The following is an 11,565-nucleotide window of genomic DNA, read 5'->3' on the forward strand; positions in this document are numbered from 1 at the left end:
ACTTGATTTGATTGAGAATCCTCAACTATCTCTTCAACATTATTAAGTTGAGGTTGCACCTCCTTCTTCGTACTATTTTTTTCTTGTACATAATTTTCTTTTATCTTCGATTTCATGTTCTTTAACCACATTTTGCTCTTTGAAAATGGGCACCTCTATCTTATTTTTTGCATCTTTACTTTCTGACCTTTATGAATATTCTGATTTTCTTCCTTAGCCAAATCACATTTTGGGCTTGCATGTTGGAAGGTATTGCAGAAAGAGCATATGTTTGGCCTCCACTCATAAGTAATTTCCATGACATTAAGTTTTCCTTTTCTGTTTACTACTGTCATACTTTTTGGCAGTGTGCTTTAGGATGCACCTCAATGCTAATTTTAGCAAATGATAGGTGCTCTACTCCTTCAGTAATTAGGTCCATGTATAATGGTCTACCCAATAAACCTACAAAATGACCAAGCCCTTCAGAATTGTACATATGTGCAGGTATATTCCAGAGCTTAAACCATATCTGTGCAGTTTCTTTGGGCTTACTCAATAGGTTCAAGTCTTCGGACCATTTTCCAACTTCATACAATTGGATCCTATATATGTATGCCCATTTTCTAGAATTTCCTCCAGATTAGATCCCTTCTTAAATTTAAGGAAATATAAATCATGGACATTTGCTGAAATCTTCTCCAGGAATTTTTCTTTCCATTGTTTCAACAGTACATCTTTAGTAATTAGGAAGGATGCTCTATTTTTCCCTATGTAGTTTCCCACAACTACATTTTCTCATACATTTATAGAGCTTTTCTCTACTTCAGTATACATTTTAAATTCAAATGGAGAATTCAGTACCTCCACTTTTGTCTGTGTATTGCCCAAGTAGATTTTCTCTTTATAGGCATGATCTTTTGACTTTTTTGCAGTGTTGTTCTTCCAGACTTCATTAATTTTCCATGTCAAGTTACTCCTGATAGTATATGACTTAGATTTAGGAGTCTTCATCAGCTCCTTCATTGTAGCAACTGACCATTGAACAATTTCTTCATATTCTTCTTTTTTCAGTAGATTCCAGTCTTGAAGATAGTGAATGTTGAGTTGAATTGTAATCTGCTATGCTTTCTCTTTATTGATGACAATTTCTCCTCTTTTGGCATGCATAAGTAGTTTTGTAATCTAATTTTGAGCCCAAACAGATTAACTCTTTCATTATAGCGTATCTTCCAAGCTTCTTCATTATCCCCATGTTTTCTGCATTATTTTCAACAAGAATTTTCCCAGTAGCAGTTAGAGCAGATTGCTTACATGTGTTGGTATCCTGTTGTTCTTTGATAACTCTTCAGCATTTTTTTTAATTTCTTTGACTGCTGCTTCCTTAATTCTTTCCAGCACAAAATCTCTAACTTCTTTAGATTTATTAATTTTGTTCTTTCTCTTCCCCATAATGGCAGGAATAAAGTAATTGTAGAAACCCTAAGAGATGATCACAGATAAACCGCAATCGAGGGCAAATTATACCGTGTCGCCCGTGCCGATCGTGTCGTGCCTCCTGTGTTTATTGTGTCGCCCATGCTGATTGTGATTTTGAAACAATCTTATTCAAAGCGAACTATTCTTTCGTCTTTTACAATGACAATGTTATAGACTAGATTGTGATTTTTTTACTTTTGGAGACTTGTCAAAATATGATCATGAATTATATCGATTCATGACAATAGGCTTAACTTAAAACGTTTTAATTAAAACAGTAATATTTGGTCTCTTATTAACCATTCTCAATTCGAACAAGTTTAATGAATTAATAAAAATAAATATTATTATAATTTTGTGCATAAATATATTATTTGATATAACTAATAAATTAAACTGTATATTCAACCAAATATTACTTAATTTACAATCATATTAAGATTCAATTATAAAATACTTAGCATTAGACCAAATTGTTAATTTATATATTTTTATTAGTTTGTTTTAATAAAAATACAAAATCATAATGAATAAAAAAAAATAATAGGAGATAAATAAGTTATAAAAATAACAAAAATTATTTATTATATATATAATTATGTAAAAATACATAATAAATTATAAATAAATATAAATTTATTTATTTTATAAATAAATGTAAAATTACTCTTTTTAAAGATAAACTTGTATGACTTTTTATAAATAAATAAATTATTTATATTATATTAATACATAAAAAATAAATAATAAGAATTAAATTTGTAATTCACAAACACATTTAAAATTTGTTTGTTATTAATTTATACACATAAAATATAAAATTTGATTTATTTATATCTTTTAAATAAATATGATTAATATTCATTTACACAATCTTAACCAAGGAAGTTCTAGACTTAAGGGATATGTATTTTTATTCACGTATTCTTTGCATAACCAAACAAGGCATTCAACCCCAACTGCTTTTTATATCATCAAACCCCAAATTCTCAAAAGTCTTCTCTTTCTATGCCCTGATTTTATTTTTGCTTTTTATCTCATTCTCCCTCTCTCTGTAAGGATCAATCTTAAGTTGTTCATCGGAGATTACATGTGATCGATCTCGGCAGAGATACGGTACTCTTCTTCTACCCGAAGCTTACTTTCATTGCCGATCATTGATATTCTTCATCTTTACTTCTGAATTTTACGATTAGTCCGATTTATTTCTTGTGTTGTTCTCTAATTCGTGTGATTCTATGGCTTGATCGTTGTTTTATCTCCCTCTGATCGTCTATTTCGATGGATCGTCTGTGATTGTAGTCAGTGGTTTAATGATTTGACAGGGAAGAGCTTTTTGAGTTTCATTTACTGAGACTTTATATTTATTTGGAATTTCTATCATTTTTGGTTTGGCGTTGCTATTCATTTCTGAGGAGAGTTTTAATCGGTTGTTCTCCTTTGCACTTTTATGTTCCATTGCTGAATATGCTCTACCTTGCTATAAATAATATGTTATGGTGTTTCTATTGTAATTATTCTATTTTTATGCTGTAGATGGAGTATAAGTGTAACTAAAATTATCAAGAATTAATGGGAAAGTCAGTCCTGTAGTCAATTTATGGCAACCGATTTCTTTGTTTCATTTAGATTGTTGTTGTTGATTTTGTTTTCACTTGTATTAATATGGTTGTCATGAATGGAACACACCCCAGGGGCCAGGTATAGCTCAGATGAGAAGAGACTTAGACTAGGGGCTTACCACCAACTTAATATGATTCTCATTGAAAGCATTTAGATTGAATTGGGGGGTCATGGCGATTGGTTGTTGTGTTAGCCACTCCGGGAATTAGTCGAGGTGTGTGCAAGGTGACACTTTGATCATAAATACATGATTGTCGTGAAATGGGACTTTTATTAATTACAAGCAATAATTCAAGAGAAATACAAAAGGGATAAATGACATGTAATATGTGTCAAAGAACTTCTAAGTATGAAAGCTGCAAACCATGAAGCTTCAAAAAGGGGGAAAAAAAACCCCAAATAAACCACTACAAAGAATCTTCTCTTTTAACAGTTATGTCTAATCAAAATGTATGGGTTGCTAAGGTTGAAGTTGTTTTATACTGATAACTCTTATAGTCTCTAATGCTGCCAATTAGGTTCCACTTTTATCCCAGCACTACTATTGTAGCCATTTGGGCTTATTTCCCAATTGCAAGCAAATACATTTGAGCAGCTTTTTTTTAGTCTATTTTATCAAGTTTTATGATCATGGCTTTGTCAAATTAATTTCCTTGCTGGACGAAAAACCCATGTGTGAGAAAAGCTACCTTTACATGGATTATCATTTATAGGTTTTATTTCTGATTGACATGAGCATCAGTTGTAAAAATATTATTATGGAATTGTAACACAGAAAATTTTTCTATATCAAATCCAGCTTTTAGGAATTATGTCCTTGTTTTATACGTGCTTGAATTATATGATTGAGAATAAGAAAATACCTAAATCTATGTCTTAAGATTGGCATATTAAAACCATATGTGGAACTTAAAACATGGGTTTCCTTTTCATTGGGAAGGTTGGTTTTAACTTAAGCTTTGGAGTTTCTTAACATACCTATATGTTGAAAATTCCCTGGAACATAGAAATCTTTGTCAGGAAACAATGCATGTAATCCGAGCTGACAAAATTGGAAGCCTGAAAATCTTCCCATTAGCATTCCGGCTTTACTAAGTATATATTCCAATAAAACTGAGTACTAAACATAATATCATATGGTGAATCAAGTTACAATAATAACAAAACTGTTGAGATCTTGACAAAAAGATGAGACATTACATGTCATTGGTGAGAGCTTTCCGTGCTTGGTCACTGACATTTCCTCTATTTCTACTCAACTCTAAGAGCGGATTGGATCGATTCATACTCTGAAAATCTTGGAAGATTCACTTCTTCATACATCAAGAGGGAATAAGAAGGATCAATGGATAATGATTTGTAATTAACAATTGATTATGTAAGTGCTAATCTAGCTTCTTTCTTTAGTTTCATTAGAAGAATTTTCACTTGGATTTCTTATTTAAGCTAGATCATATTTTGAGTTTTTTGTCCAGTGGTTCCTATTTTTTATCGTCTTTACATCAACTAGGTTTGGAAATTTACCTTGTGTATGGTCCTTCCTTAGGTTGATGTCATGAGTGGAGTAAGATCTGTTCTATTATACACATTATTAGTTTATGCAGTTGGAGTAGGAGCTAGCAATTGCATGAAGGTGAGATGCTCTGAATCTGGAAATAGATCCTTGGCAGTTTCTTCTATTTGCCACATATACACTCCTGGGAACAATTTTAAGTTCTTACAAATGGACTGGTACCATTGTAGATCCACTCAAAGTTTGAGAACGTTTTGCATTCTTTAAGACATTTTAGCGAGTCTGCACCTGTTTTAGTAACTTGACTAACTTATTGGCCCATAATCTTTTTAGGGTACTAGATTGGTTCGACTTCGTTAGTTTGCCTTTAAATAATGTCTGAATCACATATAATATTGCAGGAACTTTTTGATAAATTCGACAACTGGTGAACAGTCTTGACCTTGACTGTGGGCCCATTACGAAATTTGTTTGATCTCCACTTGCAGTGTTATTAAATCTCCATTTGGCTAGAGGGAGAGGTCTTTAGGGTAATGAAGTTCCCCTTAGAACTTCAAGATGTTCTCAGACCTTTTCCATGGGTTTGTTTTAACAGGCAACCATGCGGTTCATGGAGTTGAGAGAAAATAGCCATTTTGCAGTTTTATCCAAGGCCTGTTTCAGACCTTAGTATTGAAGGGTTGATGTAAAGGAGAATTTGTTGCTTTTCTGTAATGGCGGAAATACACAATATTTTTCACAGCATGTACTTCCACAACTTACAGAATCTCACATTTTCGTCACCTGGTGCTTTGACGTATCACCATGCATTTGGTTTATCAAGTGGGAGTTTGGTGTGTGTTACAATTTATCACCCATCTGATCAATACTTTCATATTGAATAGGATGATCTGGAGGATAATATGATAAACGCTCAGACAACTATTCACAGATAGTGATAGGGATGTACACATTGGGAGATGACCTACCGCTGTACGATCTTCTGTATGCCATTATGGTCGGATTGATTATTGTTAAACAAGTAGTAACTCTATTTTATGCTAAGAATATATTTTCATTGTAGAGAAACATATAAAAGGTGTTGGGACCTTGTATATTGAGTTTTACCAGTAAAAGGGAGATTGACAAAATTAGCCTAGGGTAGTAATCCTCAGTCTAGATTTTTATTTATTATTTCATATGTATCATCCTTGTTGCTTAATTGTGTAAAGAGGTGACCATAAAACTGCAGTTGTGAATGTAATTAGACCCATAAAAAATGGGTACATAAGTGAATACATATTTTCTCCAACTATCATTAACCTTAACTACTGTTGTTATTGTTACTGTTTCATTTTCCTTGTCCTTTTCATTTTTTATCTTGGCCAAATGATGTATGCAGTTTATGTTGCAACTAATGGTAGCATTTTCTTATGAGTACTTGGATAACATGTTTGTTTTCTCTATCAGCAAAGCACAAACAACACTGTCTAATAGGTCTAAGCTGTTATCATTGCAAAATCTTATTACTTGAATATAGGAAAGTTGATTTTACTCTTGCCTTGTTCTAGTCCTTTTGATCACCAAGGCTGAGGACATTTTTGTTCATGTACTAGTTTCCAAGTTTTGCAAAAAACAAATGTTTAAAAGTGTCAAAACTGTTTTTGAAGGCTCTCGCCTGTGGGTTTGTTGAAATTAGTCTTCATCTTCTTGATTTAAATTGTGGTGGAGAGTTTTATGGAAGTTAAACATTATTATCTTTCTTGTTCTAGTCACTCATTAACCTTGCTGCTCAATCGAAGATCTTATTCTTTAGCATTAGCAACATAACTAACCATTTTTTGGCGGTCAAATTTAAAGCTAGAGATGTTCTTCTTTTGTGGCTTGGACTGCTTTAGAAACTTTATTCACTGAAGCTAGACATGTAAACAAAGCATTTCTCTTATCTATTTTTTGTTAACTTCTTGGTAGTTAGTTATATTTCCCTCCTCTACTAAGATCCGGAACAGGTCAAATTCTTACCCCATCAATTTCCCATATCGCACTGCTTCATTCTTCACAAGATTCTGGTCCTTTATGGGGATTGAGATATGTACTTTGGCCAGGGAACAAATAATAGGTTTGATGCCTTCTGAGAGCTCTGCTAGAAAGGAAGAATCCCACCTTACTTGTGGAGGACTTGCTTCAAAAATAAACCAAAAGGGATACATTCATATCACAAATGTTGTTTCTAAGGGTGGTTGTATGTAATTGTTTTTGGCACTTAGCTGTTTCTAAGATGAAAACAAATGTTGCTAGAATATTATTCATTTATGGCACAATATATCTTCTTTAGTTTATAATATGTTTGATGTGGAAGGCTCTCAGACTAAATACCATCAAAGACATTTTTTTAAGGTTGGAATGTGGTGTTTCATTTAGATGCTAACAAGTAATGTAAACCTTGTTGGTCAACCTTTTGTTTCTCCTATTATATGGTGAGGTCATTTTTTTGGTGCTCCCTGTGCCAAAATGTAATATATTTCACATGTTGTGATATAGTTTTTTAACTTCTCAGATGTAGGGATATTAGTCTTTTTACTTCTTTCTGTTGAAATAAACTCTGGAAAATCTTGATTGTACACATTATCTAATATTGCATCTCTTCAATAGGTCACATGTCAGATGGTTTGCATTTCCGATTATAGACTTAGTAGTGTTACCATAATAAAGAGTGAAATAACTGTTGACTATTTGTAATCTGGTGATCTGCTTCTGCATTTTCTTGCAGATTAAGCTTTCTTGGACATTGGGAAGTTAAAAGTTCTCTTGACCTCTTGTGTGAAGATGGGGCATAGGAATGGATTTACCCCACCTCATGTGTTTGAGGTAGGTAACGCTCAGAACTGGAACAATGTACATCAAGAGAGAACTTACATGCATCCGGGTAATATATCTTTAAATTGACTTATATTGGTTCTTTTCACTTATATTTACTTGTACATGGTCCTTTTCGTTATGGTATTTCCTCGTGTGGGTTTACAGAGTTGTCAATATCATGCCTATTATCATCGATAAATTACTAGTACTCTATCATGTCAATATCATGGTCCATTTACCATCCTGAAGAATAGTTTTCCAATGTTTCTTGTGAAGGGTTGTTCAAATAGACACCTTTGAGGAGGGCATAGACAGGAAGCACTGTGATAAATGAAATGATTTCCAGGAGTTGATATTTTAACACTTGGAACTTGTTTGATATAGGGTTTTCTTGAAATTATTCAATTTTTTTTAAAGAAAAAATAAATTATTTCTGAAAAAATGGATTATTTTGGGCTATTTGAGCTAAAGGACTAAAATGTCCTTTTGCAGTTATTAAAAAATAAATGACATTTTAATATTTTAGTTCATAATTTGAATGATTTTATTAATGAAGTGATTGATGATGGGATAAGGAGTGATTTGAATTAAATCTTAATAATCCTTTGTCAAACAAGGCCTTGGTAGTATTTGGGTTACCATTAGAAACACCATTAATGATATTTTTTTGGCAAGAACAGGCACTGAAAATGTTTCTGGTGTGTACCCAGCAGAGAATATGCCTGTCAATGGTATCAATTACGGAGCTTACAATCCAGTTCCAAGATCAAATGGATTTGCTTCTTCCAATCAGATGAATGAAATGCCACAATATCAGCCTGATGCTCCTGGCAGATCTCTGGAATCCTACTTACCTATACATGCTTCCGGAAGCTCCAATTTGGCGCCTAACAGTTATGCACACAATGCATCATCATCATCAACATCTAGTCATGGTGCACATACCTTCTGTAGTGGTGCTGAGGGTGGTTTCAGCAATAGGGGACCTTACAAGAGAAAAAACTCTTCTATATATGAAGGGGGCAGCACAAACAGATATTCTAGCGCTGGAAGTTCTTCCGATATGTGGCAAGAAAACCCACATTCAGATTCTCAACACAAACGATGGGATGGCCCTGCTTTTGGGTCTAGCTTCAGAGGAAATGGCATCTCAATTCATGGTGAAGGTTCACTGAGGAATGTGAGAAGGCGGTCAATGCTTGAACCCCCTCCCTATCATTCTTCCCTCACAAGTAGTTATATTTCGGATCATCCTACCCCAGTGGTAGAGCATTTTGGTCAGGAATTTAACAATACTCAAATTGGTCCTGCTCCACAAGGGAGAAATATGTTTTCAGGTTCTGTCATTTGTTTGTTTCTTTATTTCTTTCTATCATCTAGCCTTCTATTTTTCATGAGGAATTTATTTTTTCAAATTACAGATGCCAATATCTCGAGTCAGGAGAACAATCACTTCACTTTAGGCGGCCCGAGTCGCCATAGTAGTACATCTGCAGACTCTGTGGGTTACCATAATGATTTTCCCTCTAGTGGACATCTTATTCCTCAGAATTTACATAGCCAACCAATTAGAGGGGCTAGAAGCAGCTATGATCATCAAAGATTGGCCCCAGCCTTTAGAGCTTCATCAAGCAACTTACATCTAGGATATTATGCAGCAGGGGATGAAGGTTTGCAGCAGCCGGTTGGAGTAAATCATCCTTCTAGACAACATTCAAGGGGGTTGTCCTCAGGATGGCGTAACAATGAGAGAAGTGGAAGAACAAGAATATCTGCCGAGAGGTATCGTCGATCCTTCAATAATGGTATGGGCCTCCATGAACAATTTGCACCAGAGGTATGTTATGCAGCATGTCTATAATTTTTTCACAATCATTTTTTTCATGCACTTTTCACCTAGAAAGTTTCAATACCGTCACACTTTTCATGCAAACAAAATCATTTTAACTTTGTTATTTTAACAATTTTCAAAAGGGATTGTGATTGTGACAAAATATCACTTTCTAATAAGGCCATGAGCCATGATCCTTGTATTTTAATACATTTTTTTAAGAAGAATCACAACTTCTATATCATAAAAAAAATGTGTGGAAAGTTCATATCTTCATGACCCACCCAGGGTATGGAAGAGACCGAGGTCTCATATTCTATTCCAACTGAAAGCATCTTGATTGAAGTGGGGGTTATGGCGGCTGAGATGTTATGTTAGCCACCTCCTCTATACAAAAAAAATCACATCTTTGTGTCTTTTACAGGGTCTTATGGTAGCAGACCGGTCAAGAATTTATGGTTCCAGGAATTTGCTCGATCAGCACAGGCATTTGAGGCTAGACGTAGACAATATGAGCTATGAGGTATATTAGTATGCAACTCTTTTCAGTTAGGGGGCTAATATTTAATAGGAGTTGTTTGTATTGTCAGGAATTGCTTGCTCTAGGAGAAAGTATTGGGCATGTTAACACAGGCTTGTCCGATAATATGATAAATAAAAGCTTAAGTGAAACGGTTTATTGCTCATCAGAGCATTGGCAAGAGGAATTGAAGTGTGTGATCTGCCTGGTAAGACACTAAGATTAGAACTGAATGCTGGAATTCTTAGATCTTCATTTTCATTAATTGATTGAATGAAATGGGAAACAGGAAGAATACGAAAACATGGATGAGGTTGGGACATTGAAAGCATGCGGTCATGATTTCCATGTGAGTTGTATCAAGAAGTGGTTATCGTTGAAGAACATGTGCCCTATCTGCAAGACAACAACACTGGCTGACCATCTGAAAGATGAGTGATTTGTTGTTGGTTGGTCGGTCGTTTCATACATTAATCTTTTGTATATATTTATTATTATGTTTCAGCTTTTCGAATGGGACTCAGGTTTGCTTAATGGACTGTGACTGTGGATCGTTCAATTTGTTTTTGACTTTTGCTTTACTCATAACAATTAGGTAAAGCCATCTTCAATCATTGTTCATAGTAATTCTCATGCGTTTAGTTTTATTAGATAATCAATTTTTTTTCATAGTACCATATATATATGCATTGTCTAGGGTGGTGGATATGACTGTATGTTTAATGGACTAATTTGAATCCAGTCCGAATTTCAAATATTAATTTGGTTTAATTATTTTTTATTGGATTAAGTTCGAATTCGATTAAATTTGTATTGGATTATTCAAACTATATTTAATTCAAATTAATCAGTATAATAATTTATATTTCGAATTTGATTTAGAATAATGATTTGGGGGCCAATCTATGTTGCATTGTCACGTTAGATTTTTTCAATTTAAAAAAAAAAAATAGCTTTAATTTGTGACTCTTCGCCTGCCCTAGATTGAATTAAATTGTTTCTCTCTCTTTTCTGGTTCCCTCCTGTGTAAACTCTAGTCGAGTCGTCAGTCTAACCATTGCTTCTCTCTTATTACTCTCTCTTTTTGCTCCCTCCTGTGTAAAGTCTAGTCGAGCCGTGATGTATTTTTTGTCTCGCCGTGGAAGCGCTCAACTCTTTCCATCAATCTCTTCTTGTCGCCACCGCCACTTGTTCTCCGTCTCGCCGTGGAAGCCCCTTGCCTCCTAATATTTCTCCCACCTCGCCTCCTCTTGTATTCTCGCCGTACGTAATCTCCAATATCAAATCGATTATTGCTGTCTATTCTCTAAGATCAATCGATTCTCCAACCGATATCAACATCCCATCTACCGTCCCCCCTAATTCTGACATTGTTCTATTTGATGGAACCACTGTTTGTAACAACTCCGAATGCACGAAAGAGGAAGACCATCCCGAAGACACGAAAGAGGAAGACCAACGATGTTGACAACCAAGATTTTGGAAGGTAAGTTATCTTTTGAGTGTTATATTTCATAATAATTAGTTATATTGAGCGTAAAATATAGTTATATGAAACGTAATTAGTAGTTATATGAAGCGTAATAAGTGGTTGTATTGAGTATAATATGTAGTTGTATGGAGTATAATAGGTAGTTGTATGGAGCATAATAGGTAGTTGTATGGAGCATAATAGGTAGATATACGGATCGTAATAAATAGTTATATGGAGCGTTCACCTTTGTCATTTTTTCAGTTCGAAGTTGTCAAAAAGAAGATTGCCGAAAACAACGATTCCAAACA

The 11,565-nt window shown here is 34.2% G+C and overlaps 1 protein-coding gene across 4 annotated transcripts; it reads left to right on the forward strand.

Moving 5' to 3' along the window:
• Positions 1-2,423: 2,423 nt before the first annotated feature.
• Positions 2,424-10,406, forward strand: LOC124920113 (E3 ubiquitin-protein ligase MBR2-like). Of its 4 annotated transcripts, XM_047460525.1 has the most exons (8): positions 2,469-2,574; positions 4,348-4,459; positions 7,344-7,499; positions 8,113-8,769; positions 8,854-9,269; positions 9,688-9,786; positions 9,854-9,991; positions 10,073-10,406. In XM_047460525.1, exons 3-8 carry the CDS (start codon positions 7,400-7,402, stop codon positions 10,220-10,222), a joined length of 1,560 nt encoding a protein of 519 aa, XP_047316481.1. In that variant the 5' UTR covers positions 2,469-2,574; positions 4,348-4,459; positions 7,344-7,399; the 3' UTR covers positions 10,223-10,406. The 4 variants fall into 4 exon arrangements, with proteins under 4 accessions (XP_047316480.1, XP_047316481.1, XP_047316479.1 ...); XM_047460524.1 differs by lacking the exon at positions 4,348-4,459 and having other exon boundaries at positions 2,424-2,574; XM_047460523.1 differs by lacking the exon at positions 2,469-2,574 and having other exon boundaries at positions 3,885-4,459.
• The last annotated feature ends 1,159 nt before the right edge of the window (positions 10,407-11,565 follow it).

The sequence above is a fragment of the Impatiens glandulifera genome, chromosome 1 (genome assembly GCF_907164915.1).
Source record: "Impatiens glandulifera chromosome 1, dImpGla2.1, whole genome shotgun sequence".
NCBI classification, from domain to species: Eukaryota; Viridiplantae; Streptophyta; class Magnoliopsida; order Ericales; family Balsaminaceae; genus Impatiens; species Impatiens glandulifera.